The sequence below is a fragment of the Brachionichthys hirsutus genome, chromosome 5, assembly GCF_040956055.1.
Source record: "Brachionichthys hirsutus isolate HB-005 chromosome 5, CSIRO-AGI_Bhir_v1, whole genome shotgun sequence".
Taxonomy (NCBI): Eukaryota; Metazoa; Chordata; class Actinopteri; order Lophiiformes; family Brachionichthyidae; genus Brachionichthys; species Brachionichthys hirsutus.
Window position 1 is genome coordinate 10,566,054 of NC_090901.1, and position 19,987 is coordinate 10,586,040.

Consider the following 19,987-nt stretch of genomic DNA (forward strand, 5'->3'; position numbering starts at 1 on the left):
TCCTAAAGAACCGGATGAGGCTTCTGGTCGCTCCTTTATGACAACCTGTGTGTTAAATATCTACTGGCACCCATTTCTAAAAGCTGCTTTCACCTCTCGTTCATAAAATGAATGGAGATGGTGAAAATGTCAGGCATAAATACACTTAAAGTGATATAAAACTGACTTTTGTCCAAGGAAACTTTTCCTCTACTTGAAACTCTATTTTCCATCTGTGTTTTGACAGGTTCTCTAATGATTCTACCAGGTTTGATCGCACTGGCTGATTTTGTTTTGTGAGAAATAGCAACGACGCCTTCATCCGACTCACACCCTGCCGATGGTGGACCTGAGAGCTTTGTGGCGCGTGTGTTTTTGGTGTTTTGGTTTGTTTCCTGATTCCGTTGCAACAATAAGTTCATCCTGACATAAATACAGGATAGCTGCTACTTTTGTACAAACTACTCAAGAGAGTAAAAACAGTGGAGCATTTTTCAAATACCTTCAGAGTTTAACAGGAGGAAAACAGGTAACATGATGAAAAGTGGTCAGTCATCAGCAAAGAAAAAGAATATACATGAAAGCTGTTGGTTTGAATGCTCCGGGTGTTTTCCTTTGTACCGTTTTCACAGTACTGACACTAGATAGCGGCGTGGCGTGAAAAGGACTTAAAAAGCGGCAGCAACAGTGAGATTAAATTAGCCAAAAAAAAGCGGGACAGGGAGTCAGGATTTATAAAAGCAACGGAAACGTGTTCAGGACAAGCTTTTTAAGAAACGGGGGGGGGGGGGGGACAAACGGCTTGGAGGCTCAGTCCTCTGACAGGGTTGTGATATCGATGGGGTCCAACTGAGGAAACACCACGAAACACAACCTCTGGCCCACCGACGTCACCCTCTCTGCAGGAGACACAAGACCTGTTAGACTTCCAACCTGCAGTCACGCACCTGCTGTCAGACACCCACCTATGAAGCTGCAGATGCACTTTGGCTTTTGTTTCCAGTGAACACCCAGGAAGTAGACGGGCACTCCAGTCAGCATGATGACCAAACCAACGCCGCAAACCATCGGCTCGGAGTGCAGACTGAAACCCAGAAGCAGAGCCCAGAACAGCAGGTAGCACACAGGAACCGCCGTGCTCACCTGGACAGGATGCAGATGCATCGTAAATGAACTGAAGCTGTGAAATAAGGTGTTGTGCATTATTTCCATGAACGCGAGTGGCCTGTAGGTCAGTTAAACTACTCTGACACAGCCATGCCTGGTGCCGTACCTTGATGGGCCGGTACAGGTTGGGCTTCTTCCAGCGATAGTACAGCAGGCCAGCAATGGTGACACCGTACGACAGGTAGTTGATGAAGGACACGTAGTTGATCAGGTTGTGTGTTTCTCCAATGCAAAGTATGACAATGGTGGCAGCGCACTGAAAAACACAGGGACCGATACACCCTGAAATCATCTGTTCTCTGTCGGCAAGTTATTAAAACGTTCCAGTTCGAGCCACACAAGCATCTATTGGAAGGAGAGAGGTGATAAGGTGAAGCGGTACGTACGCAGACCAGTAGGGCAGGGATGGGAGTGCAGCTCTTGTAATGGATCATGGCCAGTAAGCTGGGCAGGTGACCCTCTCTGGCTCCTGAGAAACACAACCTGCAGCCAGAAATAAGAGCCAGCCTGTCAGCAGATTTGCTAACGCAGCGGTGACGTGAAGGAACACACCTGACCTCACCTGGAGGAGGTAAACAGGTAGCCGTTGATTCCTCCGAAGGTGGACAGAGCCACAGAGATCGGCATTAGAATAGAGAACATTCCCAGCAACTTCTCCCCGAAAGTCTGCGGAGAGGAGCAACGGAGAGAACCTCATAACAAATGGCCAGAGAACAACAGGCGAGCCAGGTGTGCTTTAATGGCAGGTACATGATGTGACTTCACGACTGCTCCATTCACATTCTTCTGTTTGAAGGTTTTTCAAGCCGGAGGGACGTTACTCACGACAGCCACGGCATTGGATGACAGCAGCTCCACAGGTGACATGGCGGAGAAGTAGGCAATGTTGGTGAGCGTGTACACGAAGGTCACCAATGGGATGGAGATGTAGATGGCACGAGGAAGGTTCCTGACACACAACATGCACACGTGTTAAATCAAAGGGCTATTAAATCATGGATGAAATTGACTCCATGACTTTTTAAAAAGGACAAACCTGTTATGGCTGGTTCACTTGCCCTTAACTACACACTCTAAAATGTCCCGGCTAATATGTTTAACATATAGGTTAGAATCAGAAAACATTCCTCTTATTATAAACAAAAAAGAAGACGGATCCACAAACAAGGGCCCAGATTCCTTCCACCAGATGTGTGAATGCGAAGCAATCGACTCCACAGGAAATGAATATATCCGAACACTATCAACAGGAAGTGTAGACATTTGAACAGTCTAATCAGGAAGTACAGACATTCAATAAGTCCCATAGGATGTGCAGTCATGACAGGAAGATGGGGGGTGTGTTCTAACGGTATGTTATGCATATGTTAATAGAATTTATGTCTTTTATCTGCCCAAAAAACAAAGCATGAAAACATCCCTTTTGTTTTGCTGTAATGTACATACTGATGTTTTCATTTGGTAAGTGACCCTGTTAACCATCGACTTTCAATCTAAGGATATACGTATATCTGTGGTTGCCATGGTTACACTACCCCGAGCTCATGACTACAGATGGGGGTTGGAAACCAATATCGACTGCTAAATCCAGAACTCCTCACCATAGGTGACATTTGGAGCATTAATCCACTGGTAGATCCAGAACTCATGACCATGGGCGAGGCTTGAACCTAGATTCACTGGCAGATCCAGAACTAATGACCACACGTGTGGGCTGAATGTAGATGCACTGGCAGATCCAGATATTTGCCTTTACTCAACTCTCTCTTGATCAAGATGATCCGATCCAATGACATCATTACTGCTGAAGCTGCACCAAATCACCTGTCCATCTCATAGTCCATTATCTCATCACTCGCGAACAAGACCCTACTAAACATGCAGAAGCAACTCACCCCCGACCTGGAGGGCATAATCCACCGTTATTTCAGCAGATGGCCTCAGATTTGTATGGAACCAACTGTCATGTCTCCAAACTTGGCTGCATACTGCTCTAGTGCTGCTGAGGGTCACTCACTGATGAAGACAACAGAACCACGTCATCTGCAAAGAGACACAAGTCTGAGGGTTCCAAAGCATCACTCCTCTCACCTCGACAAAGGGCAACCTTTGTGAAGTCCAACACCCACAAGAATGAGTTACTTTTGAGTTCCAATCTCGTACATTGTTTTTTGTCTCCACAAGGAGAGCTATTTATTCTCTTCTCCTTTTCAACATTTGCTCTAACTTCAGCAATCTCAGACATAGTTGTCTCAAAGTCGGCAGTTAACAGGGTTGCTTGTAAATTTCAAAACGCTTGACTATTTTATGATTTTAAGGAAGGCAATTCTCCAAGCCAAGAAACAGTCCAGGAACTTTCATCTGCGAATTTATCATTTTGATTTTTTGTTTTAGAGATTACCAAAGTGTAACTCATGAAGTCCAGAGATTCCAGTAGTTGGACTTTCCTACTGATGAACACAAAGCCAGGCCAGCTCTTTCTCAGTTTCCAGTCTTTAAACTAAGTTAGATACTCTGGTTCGCATTTAACAAACAGATATGAAAGTTTCTAGAGTCGTTTCATCTCTCCACCTGAGAGCTAGTAAACACATTTTCATACAAATGATGTGAACCAAGACACACACTGAGATGGCAGCTGAACGTCGGAGATGTTAGAGCTCAGGAAGACATTGAGACGGTGATGTTAAATATTAATATTCACCGCCTGGGTTCAACCACTTCCTCTGTGACATAGTTGAGGAAGTTCCAGCCGCTGAAGGCGAAGGATGCCTGCAGGAAGGCCAGAGCCATCTGACCGACCGATGGTATCCTGTCCATGGAAAAAGCCACCTGAGGAGTCAGTGCCTCATACTTCCCTGAAAGATAAATCACAATTGAGTTTGTTTTCACTACTTCAGGGAGGAGTAAAGATTTAGACGACTGTTACCGTTGTAGATTTGGACCAGGCCAACCACGATGATGAGGCCCAGAGCCATCAGCTTTGCTACTGTGAAGATATCCTGGATCCTGGTGGCCATACGAACACTGAAGCAGTTCACCCAGGTCAGCAGCACTGAGCAGAAAACACACTCTCAGGAGCAGGACAACACAAACATAGACCAGAATGACACACACACACACACACTCCTGGCTCCAGAGGTTCTTTTTTTTCCTGGTTCACCTCCAGAGTTTCTAACTCTTTGTGACTTGAGGCTGTTGCGCGTCATTAATTCAGATCTTCTCTTGTTTCAATGTCAGGTATTTTTCTGCAGGGGTCAGGAGGCAGCCGCTCAGTGTGTCAAGAACAGTGTGCTCCTTCCTGACATTGGGGACCCGCTGCTTGTGGGCTGGTGGTGGGTGGCAGCAGCTTGTTGTCATGGGAGGCAGTAATGTGGGAAACTGTCGAGTATAAGAGGCCATGATTGTTTCACCTCGTCCATCACTGTCATCAGTTTAGCCACACTCTCCCTCATGGTGGCCTCTCTCTCTACACAAACACAAGCTGTAGCCACCAAAAATAAAATACTTCCATTTTAAAAAGCAAAAAAAACGAGATGAGTTGAAACTGGTTCTAAACCGATAATTAGGAGGATTTTATTTTTATTCAGCTTAACGGGTTCCTAAATACATTTCACCCGTCCTCATGCTAAGGTTTGGTTTTCATGGAGCAGCATCCCCAGTTTCTTCCTCACAGGTTGGATGGGTTCTTCAAGCAGGGCTCCATAATAAAGCTCATCAAACAGTGTGGCTTGATTTCCCACAACAAACAACAAAAAATCAGCATCTGCAGGCAGCAACAGGAAAACCCCCAAACTGCGTCATGTCTTTGTGCTTATCTGTTTCACCAGATGATGCTTTACATGGTAAAAAAAAAAAAAAAGATGGCGATCTACTTACAGAGACAGGTGGCGGACAGCATCCTTGTTGCCATATGTGGAGGGAGGCAGTCTGGAAAAACGGGCTGCAGGATGTAGCTGGAGAATGTGAGGGCGATGACCGCCAGTGTGGTCGGGTACATGATGAGCACGGCGCTCCATAGCAACAGAAACCTGAGTGGGAAGACGTGCACTGTTCTGACACCACGACCGGTCAAGGCGTCCCTCATGAACAACATGATTATGTGTAATGTCTGTAACTGATGCACCCATGGCGCTCATTGACAATAAATGTGTTTCCATTGATCCTAGCAGACTTCACTCACCCCATCAGACCGCCAAATATCTCTGTGACGTATGAATAGTCTCCTCCAGATTTGGGGATGGTGACGCCCAGTTCAGCATAGCAGAGGGAGCCTAAGGCTGCCATGCAGCCTCCCAGTAGCCAGACCAGTAGGGCCAAACCCACTGAGCCCGAGTGCTCCAGGACCCCCTTTGGAGAGATGAAGATCCCAGAGCCGATGATGTTCCCTGAGGAGGGAAGTGATGAGATAGTGACTGATTTGTGATTTGATTCAAAGCATGAATGAGATGATTTGAGGAAGTTGTATCATGTGTGTTGCATCACGCGTCCCTGCAACAACATGTTTCAGGAGATAATGAACTGACGAATGTGGTGCCTTTGGATCTCTTGTAGCTTTTTAAAGTAATGAATACTCTGATTATCTTTTCTTTCCATGTCAAATTTGGGTTCAGGTTGGCTTTGTCAGGACTGCAGATTTGTGACCCCTCTGTTCCTATTAGGGGGCATTAAAACCCAGAGAGCTCTGGAGCAGAGTGACTCAGAGGAGGAGGGTCAAGCCATCCCTCAGTCGGGACAACCCCCCCACCTTCCCACCCCCGCTACAGCCTCAGTATTCACATTACCAATAGAGCAACACATTCACACCACAGCGCCACCAGTAGCATGGCAAGAGGCAGCCAAGTGGCACAGACGGCCATTACATAAGCAGCAATCGATTGTCTGTTCCGGTGACCGAAACCCACATCCTCCTCAGTGTCTGCAGGACAAATACCTGGTCCAAGCCCTCCTCCTCCTCCCCCTCAGTTACTTATGGCTGACTTTGCTAATAGGCAGTCAGATGGAGTTGTTGATGGGTTGTACACCAGGAGCCACATCCCCATCCCCCAGTAAAGACCAGCGATGCCTGTTAAATGGCAGCTCCAGGTGAGATACACCCGACTTGATCAATTCTGACTGGCTGAATTCAAGTTAAAACACATCTATGAATAAATACAACCTACACCTTCCAGGTTGGGAGACGTAAACGTCTTCATGTACTGTCAATATAAATCCTTCATGATGCATGTATAGTACACACGTGTACATTTACCATAAATAATCCTCTCCTCTGCTTTAATTTGCTTTAAACTATTTGTTTTATTTACAACACTGGACTTGTATGTATATATATATATATATATTTTACAACTGTCTTGTGTACTGAAAGCGACTGAGATTCGTGGTATCTATACTCTATAGTGATTTACATGAAAGATGTGTTTTTCTAGTTTTCACTGTAGGCAGTAATTATTTAACAAAAAATGCTCAAAACGTTTTAGTTTACATGTAATGAGACTCAAATATACATTGTTTTCACTTTCTGAAGTAACTGACAAACATTTTTATAATTTATCCATGACATTCTCGTTTTTAAAGAGACCACTGGTGGTTGGAATGAATTTGTGTAATTATGCGACTTTAATCTCAATACCTGCACCTTAAATGTGATTCCACTGTGTATATATTTATATCACCGTATGCATATTTAATGTACTTACATGTTATTGGGACCTTCTGAAAAAGGTCACCTGGATTATCAGATCAATCAGATTTTTGATGAGTCCCCTTATTATACAATTTTTTTAAAGAAAAATTACAAAAATGGCTTGTTTCCTTGACAACACTGTTGTGACTGGCTGAATGTCCTGATTGGTCAGTGTCAGAATGATTACCAAACAACCTCCTGTCCTGATCACTTACAGCTGATTTTGAGTATTGCGGTAAATCAACGGATGCCATGTTAAAACCCATCAGCACCCATTTTCTCCCAACTTGTTCCATCTCTCCAAACACTGCGGGGGGTGTAATCTAATGCCCCCTGCAGCAAGGCTGATCAATCATGCTGCAAAACCCAGCATGAAAACCCGAGGGGGGCTTAAGGGGCCCTGGGGGGGGCCTGCAGAAAGAGAAACGTCTTAGATCAGGTGTCATCTTTAAAGAACTTTAAAAGATGACACCCGAAATGATAATTTAGGTTCCAGCTGATTGACACGTGGGCACTAGGACTGCACGAGCCTGATTGGCCGATCGATCAGCCGATAGTTCAGATCATTGACCAGCTGTTGAAGCAACATGTGACGCCTCCTCACCTATAATGATGGTGCAGGCGCTCAGCAGCCCGATTTCCTTCTTTAACGTCACCCTGTCCGGGTCACTCTTCTTCTTCTGGCCCTCCGTCGCGCAGCCGATCGCTCCAGGATCCATGTCCGCTCCTCCCAGAACTCCCAGTACTCCCAGTGCTCTCTCCTCTCTGAATTCAGACTGTATGAATGGGCTGCGCTTGCGCAACAAACTGCCGCTGTCCAGCGCAGAATGTTAAACAGTACAACTGTGGGGGGGGGGGGGGGTGTGATCCTTAACAGGTCCTCTATTGAATACGGCAATAAAAGTACGAAAATAAAAGTACTGTATTAAAAGAACTCAACTAAAATGTGGATGAATACAGAATCAGTGAAACACATTTGAGTAAAAAAAGATAAAGTACTTTTCATTGTCCGTGTTGTCACATATTTGCAAATAAGAATGTGACCATGCGTAAATCACACAGACATGAAGACGGCACTAACGTCACATATTCAGACAGAACGATGGGTGATTAGAGTATTCAGATACAGAAGAGATTTCCACACTTTAGATTATACTCAGCACAATGACTACGTGTGCCGATAGCAGACATAGCAGCGTATGATTTAATGATCATTTATATACATTGCTCTGACAAACAGGAAGAAGACTCGAGCAGATTCAAGACTTATTTAGATTTATTTTCAAAAGGCACTTCCACTTAAAAGTATCTACTATAATAATAAATTATATTTTGTTTTAATTCCCTTATGGGTCTTTGTATGATTGTGACTACCAAGAATCCAAAGATTCTTCATTTAACAAAAAAAAAACAGGAATTCATCACATTTATTCTGAAACCAAAAGACTTCAATAATTCTTCCACCTGTAACGCCAGCGGTGATGTCACAGCGTCCACACCTTTCAGCCCGAGTGTTCAGCTACACTAGATGAATCCACTTGTTTAACAATGATTGCTTCCACGTTGTCCCTGTTTCCATGGAGACAAAGAGGCCTTGATCATTTAAAAAGCTGCTGGTCGGGGTCCAACTGGACGAAGCAGAACTCGTCCACGGCCGATTGGGATTCGGCCGTCCAGCAACTGTTTGTGCAGCTGTAAACCAGCACGGTCCCGAACTCCAGCTCCGTCCCGCCGCCGCCGCCCGCCATCTGCAGCACACCGACCAGCGCTGGCATCAGCTGCAGCTCGAACATCCTGGAGCCTCCACAGATGCCGCAAGCCGGAACCACGGCAGCCATGTTGGGCGGCGGCTTACAGATAAAAAGCGGCTCCCCGCCGTGGCAGTAGCGGAGGATCTGCTGAGGACAAAGCGAGATCTTCTTCATGAACTTGGCGAAGAGGCCGTCTCCATGTCTGGCGCTTGCTTTCTCGTACTTTTCCTCCAAGTCGACACCCCCTAGCGCTCTCACCACCACTCCTTCCCTTTTCTCATAGTCCTTCAGCAGTTGCTGGACGTGCTGCAGGTCGTCCTCTTCGCCAGCCAGGTCTGACTCGTCCACCACACTGATGAAGAATGAACGCAGGATGGGAACGTCCCCCTGGGACTCCGCCAGACTGAGATCCTGCAGTTGGCTGTTGACGTCCCTTTCCGATGCTGTTGGGACAGAAAAACAAGCCGGTTGGTGATGACATCACTGAAGTCAAGGGTCAAGTTTGGGACATTTAACGGCCAATCCAAATGCATTTAATTTCCCTCTCTGGAGTGAACAGGGCTAGAGGTCGACCCAGGAGGAGATGCATGGACGTAGTGAGGGAGGACGTGAGAGTGGCTGGTGTTGGGGAGGACGATGCAAAGGACAGGGTGAAGTGGAGAACGGTGATTTGCTGTGGCGACGCCTCACGGGACAAAGTCGAAAATAAAAAGTTCAAAGTTTTCTTATGAATGTGAGAACATTAAAAATATAAAAATGGTTGACTAGTAATCTAAAGTGATAAAGGCTATTTACTCATGTATTGTATTTCTTTTAAGGTGTGTACTTAGTCGTGGCAGTATTTTCTTTCAAAGCTACTTTAATAGATCCGCCTTGAAAACATACTTTTATATTCTACTAAACTGATGATTGTAGTTGAAACTACCTAGTCAAGCACAAATGAACTCAAAGTCATAATTCCTTCAGCAGATGAATAAAAGGACAAAGTACTTTGAATCAAGTAATAACATATGAAACTGGTAGAGTATTTAGTACTGAAGGAATACTTTGATCTTTTACAGTATTTTGTACTCATCTGACTTCTTAGTCTAACTTTCAGTACTTTTCATCAGTTTAAATATATATATATGTTTTTTACTACCTTTACTTGTAACTCTGTATTTTTGACCATTACTTATAACAGATGTTTAGACTACTTTTACTTGTACCGGTATTTCACTACCTGTACTTGTGAGAGTAACTTTTATCTTATAAATAACTTTTTCCTACGATGTGTTTCTTAACAAGTTTAACTTCTAACTATTTTTACTATACTCTTACTTGTAATTGCGTATTTTGTACTACTTTGACGTCAGTAACTGCCCCAAGTACTTCTGTGGAGATTCCTACCCTCTCTCTCCACCTGGACGTGGCTGTTCTTCCCACCGCTCCATCCATCCTCCTCCTCTTCCTCCTCCTCCTCCTCCTCCACCCCCCAGTCATCAGCAGAGTCACACCAGGCAGTGGCCGACCGAGGAGCCTCCTGAGCCGGGGCGGGCCGGCTCGCTGTCACCGCGGTCTCCAGACACTGAGAACGGAGGACCCTCCAGCACTGCGGGCCTCCGCGGCATTCTGATTGCGGACACGCGAACAGGTGGAGGTTCCTGTGGAAACGGGAGGCATCCAGAGGACAGTATATCTGAACCGCGTGGACTAGCGTGGACCCGCAGCGTCCACAGCACGGAGACTGTCGGGCGGTGAGCGGCGACCAGTCCGGCGGGCCGCCCACCTTGTTGGTGAGAAACGAGGTCTTGTGTCTTCTGGGGTCGATGTCTCCGTCACACACGCCAATCAGCGTTAACTCCCGAGCAGAGGACGCCATCTCTCTCACATGTTGAGAGCACTACCGGAAGTGGGCGAATCTGGGTCCGTCATCAAAATACGACCGTCAGGTGATTGCGTCTTCAGTAAAAATAAAAGTTTGTTTTTAACCTGAAATGTTGTAAGTCATACAAGGAAACAACATCAGGACATACATGTAAAAACGGGCGGATGGATTCTATTTAACGTTAATATTAAAGTACGAACATGGGAAGGAAAACCAGCTTGAAAAGTAAGGATGAGTGGTCCGTCACCGAAATACTTCCGTCAGCTGGTTGTTCTAAAAACGGGCCGGTCAGTGGGGTTCCCGAAGAGAAGAACCAGAACAGCTGGTCCGAGGTGGTTAATTATGAAAGTCAGCAGCGAAGGAAAGAGATCCGAAGAGGGAGTTAGTTTAAATGAAAAGATGGACTGTTATGGGAGTTTTTCTTATTTATTTGATGGGACAGCCCACATTATACGCCTGCAAATTAAATATGGTAATTTTGTCAATTATAATTTAATTTTTGAAAGATTAACTCTGAATTTAGCCAAAATGATAATAAGCACTTGGTCACGTGATTCATTTCTCTTACATTTATTAGATACCGCAGGTTCCGTTTACATTGCTCTCCTGAGCTGAGTGGCAGGTGAATTGTTGTGCAGCCGGTAACTGAACTGCTTCCCTTTTTTTTACATTTTCAAGTGGTGACAAAGTTCAATCGGCTGCAGTTAGCAAAGCTAACACAGCCTAGCTCAACGTTCTCCAGCGTCACAAGCTGCATTGATGGAAAGCACCTCCTTATCGCTGCTCGTTCAGTTCCTGAAGGACGCCAAGTGAGAATGAAGCCTTTCTTTAGCATTAACATTCAGGCTGAGATGGTAAAACACAAGAATAAACTGATCCTCCATGAGAACCTTTTTTGTTTGATGATGATCTTTAGTCGTTTTAAAATCATCTTGACAAATATAAGATGTGAAGGAAACCAAAAATGTTGATGCATGGCTAAAGAAGACAGACGGATACGCTGACAATCCTGACCTTTTCTAAACTGCGGGATAGTAAAATGACCGCCGTCCTCAAATGTCTTGTTTAATGAAACAATTCTTAAAAACTTCCATTCACAGTGAGAGAAAACAAAAAAGTCAGCAGCAGCAGCCAGGCTGGACCTGGAGGAGCTGATTTCAGGTCCAGGTCATGGTTTTAGTGTTCAGGTTCCAGTTCCTGCTGTCCCTGGTAACCAATGGCCGGTGACGGAATGAACAAGCACTCAGATGTGGCGGCCGAACGAATGCCTCCTCCTACTTCAGCTGATGGCAGTCTTAAAATCTGTCTTCATTCCGACTCTTCCTCGGTGTCCAGCGGTCCTCTGTTTGGGGGAAGACAGGGTTTGATCTGCTGCCAACGCTTTGGAGGCCAGATGATGTGAGAGGCTCGACCGTGCAGCAGTCCCACAGACACCTGGGGGAAAAAACCCAGCACCGCTCAGAGTCAGAGAACATGTGACACTGGTTTGATCGGACTGGTGGTTCGTTCATACCGGTCCGAAGCTGTTGCTGTCCAGGCTGTTACCGTGATGGTCCCCCTCGATCCAGAAGTGACCGTCGGGCACTCGAACAAATCGATTCTTGTAGCCCATAGTCCTGAAAACAAATGTGGTTTGAAATCAGGCTTTTCTCTTAAAAGGTGAGCCGCTGGGCAGTTTCAATCAGGATGAAATGAGAAAGAACTTTATTAATCCCAAAGGAAATTCTTGTGCCAGAGATCGCTTCAAGCTGCAGGAACGATACGACGCGGCACTTACAACAAAACAGTGTCGAAAAGAAATGAAAACAAAAAGTCCAAATGACATCACCTGACTCTGCAGCTACGTGGTCACTCTTGTGAATGTGAATGGCACAGTTAAAGGCAAGATTAAATTAACCCGGACATTAAATGAGCGTTGATGTGTCTGTTCCTGTGGCTCTTAATGCGGTGTGCCTCTTGATAGTGAAGATTTAAATAAAGATTCCTCCTCCTTTCTTGTCTAAACAGGAAGGTTTGTGTTTTTCCCTACTTTCCTCATAAAAAAAAAAGATCCGTTTTATTTCATCTGGTGAGAAATCAGCATGAACTTCTGGACTGCAGTGAGATATGATCAGAGGTGGGACAGGATAAATGTGGGGTCGCTTCCTACCGGATGAAGTCGCCCTCCAGACCAATGACCCGCTTGATGATCTTCTGCTGGGGGTTTTTGGGGGACCTGAGGGAAGGAGAAAGAACATGAAAAATAATGAGCATAAAACACAAATGGAAACTAAACATCATATGAAAGTGGCGTAAACCTGAAGTTAGAGGGTTTCTCTCTAATGAAAGACAATCACTCACCAACAACTTTGATCATCTGTAATATTTCAGGCAGAAATGTGACATTTGTTGAATGACAGATTCAGAACGGACTGTCGTTTATGAAATAGAACCAATCACCAGCATTTCCATTCTGCATTGGCTGATCGTTGAAGACATCCTTTTTCTTTACTCACAGGAGAGACACGATGTCTCCTCGTTGGACCTGATAGTTCCTCACGCTCCAGCGGTTCAGCAGGACGATGTCGCACTTTGACCCCGCCTCTGGATTCAGGAAGGGCTGAAACATATATGCACAATTTATATGAGGAATACACATTTTCACACATTAATAAATCCTCATACACAGAATGCTGAGCGTCACAGGATGTCCCAAAAGGACATATGGTGCACTCTGATTGGTGGATGTGTTGTACGGACGCACCTGCATTGATGCCCCCTCCACTCGTGCCACACAGGCGAAACGATCAAGGACCGTGACGGTGACGGGGACGGCGACGAAGAAACCGCTAACAAACGCCCGCAGGTAGCGTCTGCTCGACTTCAGCTGTTGAGCCATGAGCTGGGAGCAAACGAACAAGAAAAACAAGGTGTTCTCTTTTATGTTCCTCCCAAGAGAAGATGGCTGCTCCCTCCCCAGAGTGTGTGGAAAATTTAAATACGTCTCAAAAAACGACAACACTCTGACGTTCAAGCTTGTTCCACCTTCCACCCTCGTCCCCATGTTGTACTTTCAGATTGCATCAATGAATGAAAATGAAACACCTCTCCCGTACACATCGTTGTTTTAACCACCTCTAACTTTTCTCCTTCACTTTCTCATTAAAATAAGACATAGAGATGACAGTGGCTACATTTACAGCAGGAACCTTCTCCCCAGGACTTCCTGCAACTCTTTCACAATAAAAGCCTTGTCACAAAGAGATGGTTTCTCTCTAATGAAAAATAAATAAATCACTCGCTGATTAATCAGATATCAGAATGTATTGATTTTTTTAAATGACTAATTGTGGTCATATCATATTTCGTATTATCTTTAAATTGTTTTAAAAGTGTTTGTAGAGGTTAGACTTTTATTCTCCTCCTATTTTAGGCATCTTTCGGATCATTTGAATAAATGAATTGTTATTTTCATAAAGCTTTAGGCTATAATTTAGTTGGTACTTCACATGTATTTAGTTATTTTACAGATGACTTTTATAACAGATGTACGGCTAGATTCTAATTACTCTAATAAACTTCAAAGAAATGACTAACAGCGTCACTGTAAAGTTTTGAAAAGGTGAGTTTAATGCGTAATGATGGCGTAACGCACCTTTAGACTCCCAGATCACCTTTACTCCACTTTCACCGCATTAATCACGTCTTCCATCTGCAAACCGATGTGTTTTAGGCTGTACGCTAACAGCTAGCCGCTGCTACTACCCGGCGGCTGACCGTGAACCGATGACGTCATTAAAACAAGCAATCGGAAGCAGCGGTTCAGTGAAACACGAACACCTGCCTGCGGTGACGTCATTCTGAAGCGACGTTTAAATTCACACGTTTACATGGGAAACTACTAGCTAGCTTTAGCTGAACGACGCTACAAACCTACCACCAGCGTGAAGCCCGACTTCCCTGTTTATGCCGACGTCACGTGACGTCACGTCTCGTGGACCTCCCATGGGTCATAAATGCGTCCCGCTCGATAGACCGGAGGGGGAAAATGTATCTGCGAGTTTAAATGGCATCCTTATTAGTGCTTATTATCTGTATACAAATGTTTTAGAGTCGGAGTTGTCATATCGGAGCATGATTTCACTCTCCGGATCAGAAGGGGGCGGCAATTCCCCATTACAGAAAGTGAAGAAGAAGGAGAGGAAGAAGAAGAAGAAGAAGGTGTCGGTAATTCCCCATTACAGAAGGAGAAGAAGAAGAAATACTAATTCTGATTGGTCGGTTACGTATTTCTAAACCACGTGACAACAAAGATGGCGACCTGGAGCAGGGATAAGGACGGTATGTTCTTATTTTAGACGTTTCTCTCGGATTAAAGTCGTTCTTTGTGTTGACAGAGCATCATTAGTCTTGAAATAAAAATATTCTGGCAGAGAGATGGCGAAAGTTGACCGGAAGTGAAGAATGGCGTGAAAGGTGGGCTGGAACGGAGGGAGGAAAGTATCAGGTGTGCTCTGTGATAGGAGAGAGTCAGCGAGGATAAAGGGAAAGGTCTACAAGACAGCGATGAGACCAGCCATGATGGATGGCTTAGAGACAGCGGTGAGGACAGCCATGATGGACGGCTTAGAGACAGTGGTTCTGAGGAAAAGACAGGAGGCGGAGCTAGACGTGGAGGAGATGAAGATGCTGAGGTTCTCCTTGGGAGAGACCAGGATAGGATTAGAAATGAGACAATAAGAGGGACAGTGAAGGTCAGACATTTTGGAGATAACGTTAGAGAGACCAGACTCTGATGGTTTGGACATGTCCAGAGGAGAGACGGGGACTATATCGGTAGAAGGACGCTGAGGATGGAACTGCCAGGGAACAGAGCTCGACACATGGACGTAGTGTCCCCCCTCATAGTAGTTTGTCAGCTAGAAACAGCCAACTAAAAAGACACCAAGAACAATTTAGAACCTTTTGATGATGATCCAGATCACCATGTGGACGGTGTCAATCCAGTTATGAGGGGAATGAGCTGCTTGGGGGAGGTCTGCGCTCTCTGAGTGCTTTTCTAGTTATAGACGGTTCTACATTATCTGTGGACGTTAACATGTGGTTGTCTCTGTCTCGCAGCTCAAGACAGCATCCTGGAGCCGCTGTGTTTTCCAGACGGGACCAGTCCTCCCAGTAAACAGTGGCCCAGTTTGGAGCTGCTGGTGTGTCTGTTCTGTCCCGAGTCCGTCTGTCAGCAGCAGAAAGACGTTCTCCTCAAACACCTGCTGGTGGAGCACAAGACGGTCGTCGCCGATGTCAAACTGATCGCAGACCTGCCCAAGTATGACCACACGGAACACGTTGCCCCGTCTCTGATCTCAGACCAGTCTCAGTGGAGCAAGACTTTTGTTTGATCTATTGGGTTTTTTACTTTGATAGATTTTACCGTTCAGCCTATGAGCATAAATATTTAATGGTCGTTAATGTTACTGTTTATTTACTGCATATGGAGGTTCGGTTCAGCGATCAGACCAAACATGAATCTCAGATGATGGATCACCTCATGATCCATCGTCTGCGTTCTGTATTTGAATCGTTGACAAACGACATTCGGGTTGTCCCTTAGAACCACGGCAGGAGTCCGTACTCATCGCCACATGGACGGGAGACGACGCCGGTGTCTCTGTGATGTCTTCCATCTTGTCTTTCAGGTACTTGCTATACTGGAAGGGCAGATTCTTGGAGCAGCCGGTTACAGACTTCTGCAGCGTGATTAAGACTAACTCCAATGGTCCGATTGGTGAGTTCACTGACAGACGTTTACCTGCGGCACCAAGCTCTCAGTAGGATCAGAATAACTTTATTGATCCCAGAGGGAAAGTCAATTTGCAAAATAGAGTCTCTTATGAAGACGAAACAAAACTTTCATGACGGGAAACATCATTCCTCACTTAATTATCAGAATGTATTACACCATGATCCAAATCAATATCTTTTTGTCAGATATCGGCACCTTTTGGGGGCCGTGCCCTCGTCATAACTCGGGTGACCTATTCTGTAACCATGGTAATGTCTAGCTAATTAGCCAACTAGCTAATTTTGACGTTGCATAAAATAATTTCTGGTCAGTTTGCATCTCAGTGGCCTTCAGATGAAAACATAATCGCTTATATCTGTAAACGGTTCACTGTAAATGTCTTCTTCTGACTGATTAACCCGCCATTATCATCGATAGATCAATAGTCATTGATCAGTGTTAATATGGAGAGACAGACGGCTGTTCTAACATTTACCAATCAGTCAGTAATCATTGCAGGGCTGTTTTAATTTAGCTATTTTAGCTTCACTTTATCTGCAACAATCATTCAGACACTCGTTGCATTTTGATGGAACAGATGACTTAATTATGCCCTGGTGCCGGGGGTTCCCAACACAGACACACACACACACACACACACACACACACACACTACGGGCAATTTGGAATAAACAATTCACCTAATTTGCATGTTTTTGGTGGTGGGAGGAACCTGAAGAAAACCCACGCAGGAAGAACATACAAACACTGCAGAGATAGGATTCAAACCCAATACCTTCTTGCTGTTAGGCGACAGCGCTAACCACTACGCCACCGTGCCTCCATTATTTTTGCTAATACTGATAAACGCTTAGCTTAAATACATTTGTTTTCTCAAACTTATCATAAATTGCATCCTTCACATGATGGTACTTTTTTAGAGGGTGTGAGAACATATTAAAGGTTTTCTAGTGGTGGTGGTGGGGGGGTGGGGGGGGCATAGAACTTGTTGGGAACCTCTGCCCCAGCGATTGCTACTAGCGACTTCACGCCGTCTGCCTTCCTGTTCTTGTTCACCTCGTCATTGTGATGTCAGAACTATCCTGTAATCTTGTTCCTACTTTACAAGCTTTTATCATTTCACAGCCTGACATGTGTCTGATTGTTTGATCTGAATCTTGTCCTCACAGAGAAGCAGGAGGACTACTTCCTGCTGTGTGACGTCCTACCAGAGGACCGTCTCCTCAGAGAGCGGCTCCAACAGAGACGACTGGTCAGGAACTTGACTCGCATGCTCTCTGTCTGCCACCAGTCCAGCCCGCCGTGATCTGATTCAGTGTTTGGCTTCACAGGAAGACGTTTTGGAGCAGCAGCAGGCGGAGAGAGACGACAGCAGCTTCAGCCATGTCTGCATGTTCTGTGTTGAAGAGTTCACTGGCAACAGGTTGAACACTGAATTCATCCTACAGCCAGGAAAAAAGCAAAACAAAAAAAGTTTTGACATGTCTTTAGTAGGACAGAAAATGTATTTATTTATATTTAAAAGAAATGTTGGCTCATTATCTGCTAAAGCTGTTCCATCAAAGTGTCTCTCAGCACATTGAATATTTAGTTTGGCCTTTCCAGGTCGACTCTGTTGAACCACATGGCCCGAGAACATTCGTTCAGCATCGGCCTGCCGGACAACATCGTCTACTGCAAACAGTTCCTGGAGACGATGCAAAGCAAACTGGACAAGTGAGACCACCAGAGCTTTAGAAGTTTAGATCCTCTACGCAGCTGGCATGCAGAGAACATAGATGCTAACGTTTACCGTGTCCTCCTGTCAGTCTGCAGTGTCTTTACTGTGAGAAGTCCTTCAGAGACAAAACCACGCTGAGAGATCACATGAGGAAAAAATCCCACCGCCGCATCAACGCCAGCAACCACGAATACGACCGCTTCTACATCATCAACTACCTGGTAACGCAACAAAAAGAGATCGACTAGCGGGAGTACACAGTGATATTTAATCATTGTTGAAAGGTGACTCTCTATTAGAGAAATATTAAACAAATATTGAACCGCCGATGTTAGCTCTGGTGCTAATCTCACAGTCACGCTAAAAGTAAGTAAGTTTCCTTCTAAATGGACAAAAGCGCACGCCCCCTCAGAAGTACACGCCCCGTTTGAAGGGGTTGAGTCATTTCCTTTCTAGAAATCTGTGGAGAGCTAGACTCGGTTTTTCTGTGTCCCGTCAGGAACTGGGGAAGACCTGGGAGGAAGTCCAGAGTGAGGATGACCGTGAGCTGGTAGATGATGAAGATGAGTAAGTAGCAGTTGCGTGTGAAAGGCTTCAGCTTCACTGATCTCCTCAGAGGAAGAGAACCAGCTGGTTTCTCATCCCGTCTGTCTGTCGTCCGCAGTGATTGGTCGGACTGGCAGGCTCATCCGGTCTCCGCTGTGTGTCTGTTCTGTGATCATCAGTCAGAGACGATGGACCAGATCTACACACACATGAAGGTAGCACGACATAAAAAAAAAAAACGTGACACAGGAAGCCAGGATCATCCCGATCTGCTTCCAGACATGAACACCCTCAGAGCCTTGAAAGCGTAGAGCTGATCTACGCATCACGAGTGTGTAACCAGCGTAGAGCTGATCCACCTACGTTGCCTAGGAAACCGTTCTCTAATGTGTCTAATGTTTCAGGACACTCACGGCTTCGACCTCCATCAGCTGAGGACTGAACTCGGTAGGTAACGTCGACTCACCTTTAGGGAGGCGCCCTGTCAGATGCCTCTGCATCCAGTGGACTGGATACACGCCGAGATCCTATTTACACCCGCAGGTCTCAGGTTCTACCAGCAGGTCAAACTGGTGAACTTCATCCGTCGGCAGATCCACCAGAGCCGCTGCTACGGCTGCCAAGAGAAGTTCGACTCCCGAGACGACGTTGTCCGCCACATCGTGGACGAAGGTCATGTGATGATGCTGCCTGACGCGTCGGCGTGGAACCAGCCACAGTACGTACAGCAAATAGCTACAAATTAAGTGTCAGAATGTTCTCTTATTTACGGATGCGTTTATTTCATATAACTCTAAATAATAACTGTCCTTCGACTCCTTTAGTTCTTCTCATAGACGTAAATCAACGCGACTCCTCTCTTCTCAGGTACTACTTTCCGACCTACGAGAACGACGCCCTCTTGTGTACTTTACGTGACAGCGGAGAGGATGAGAGAGACGAGACGAACCGCTGCAAGGACGTCCCAGTCATCGCAGAGGATGTCTCGAACCTCAGGGTCCTGAAACAGACCAGCGTCCTCAACCACCTGCTGAAGGGCAGAAGCGCCTGCAGCAGCTAGGATGACGATGATGATGATGATGGACGTCAAACTGAAGCGACTCTGTCGACATCAGAGGTCCTTTCACAAAAAGCATCTTCCGTTTCATGGCTTCCTTTCTATTTGACAGTCTTGTTGCTTTTAGTCGGCCTGATGTTCGGCGCCGCCTTCCCCAGTGAAAGCTGCCAGGAGGAGGAGCCAAACTGGAGCGTGCTCAGTGTTTCTGCCACAGCGCTGCAGAGAAACCCCTCTGGACCCTTTAAATCACTATCAGTCATGTGTGCAATAAAAAAAAAAGCAATAACCGAGGCAACATAAATCATAAATATGAAGGCTCACATTGTCTCTGGCAGTGGTTGAGGGTTCTCTGTTAGAGAACTCGCATTCTCTCCACCACCTTTGGTTTGTTCTGAACACAGAAGTATAAATATTTACTCAGATAATCAACCTCCTTAG

General features: G+C 45.5%; 4 protein-coding genes across 4 annotated transcripts; 1 reads left to right on the forward strand and 3 right to left on the reverse strand.

Moving 5' to 3' along the window:
• Positions 1–789: 789 nt before the first annotated feature.
• Positions 790–7,548, reverse strand: slc7a10b (solute carrier family 7 member 10b). Its single transcript, XM_068738929.1, has 11 exons — positions 7,434–7,548; positions 5,327–5,531; positions 5,023–5,174; positions 4,073–4,198; positions 3,848–4,001; positions 1,972–2,095; positions 1,709–1,812; positions 1,533–1,629; positions 1,253–1,402; positions 945–1,122; positions 790–878 (listed from the first exon to the last, which is right to left on the reverse strand). Exons 1-11 carry the CDS (start codon positions 7,546–7,548, stop codon positions 790–792), a joined length of 1,494 nt encoding a protein of 497 aa, XP_068595030.1.
• Positions 7,549–8,111: 563 nt separating this feature from the next.
• pdcd2l (programmed cell death 2-like) lies at positions 8,112–10,452 on the reverse strand. The gene is made up of 2 exons (XM_068739688.1): positions 9,970–10,452; positions 8,112–9,023 (listed from the first exon to the last, which is right to left on the reverse strand). The coding sequence occupies exons 1-2, from the start codon at positions 10,439–10,441 to the stop codon at positions 8,428–8,430; spliced, it is 1,068 nt and encodes a 355-aa protein (XP_068595789.1). The 5' UTR covers positions 10,442–10,452; the 3' UTR covers positions 8,112–8,427.
• Positions 10,453–10,905: 453 nt separating this feature from the next.
• On the reverse strand, positions 10,906–14,185 carry immp2l (inner mitochondrial membrane peptidase subunit 2). The gene is made up of 6 exons (XM_068739508.1): positions 14,082–14,185; positions 13,191–13,328; positions 12,943–13,046; positions 12,597–12,662; positions 11,961–12,063; positions 10,906–11,881 (listed from the first exon to the last, which is right to left on the reverse strand). Exons 2-6 carry the CDS (start codon positions 13,323–13,325, stop codon positions 11,756–11,758), a joined length of 534 nt encoding a protein of 177 aa, XP_068595609.1. The 5' UTR covers positions 13,326–13,328; positions 14,082–14,185; the 3' UTR covers positions 10,906–11,755.
• A 553-nt stretch (positions 14,186–14,738) lies between these two features.
• znf277 (zinc finger protein 277) lies at positions 14,739–19,944 on the forward strand. The gene is made up of 12 exons (XM_068739541.1): positions 14,739–14,767; positions 15,548–15,749; positions 16,120–16,208; positions 17,396–17,478; positions 17,558–17,649; positions 17,832–17,942; positions 18,035–18,167; positions 18,446–18,513; positions 18,611–18,707; positions 18,897–18,939; positions 19,036–19,210; positions 19,360–19,944. Exons 1-12 carry the CDS (start codon positions 14,740–14,742, stop codon positions 19,550–19,552), a joined length of 1,314 nt encoding a protein of 437 aa, XP_068595642.1. The 5' UTR covers position 14,739; the 3' UTR covers positions 19,553–19,944.
• Positions 19,945–19,987: the final 43 nt, after the last annotated feature.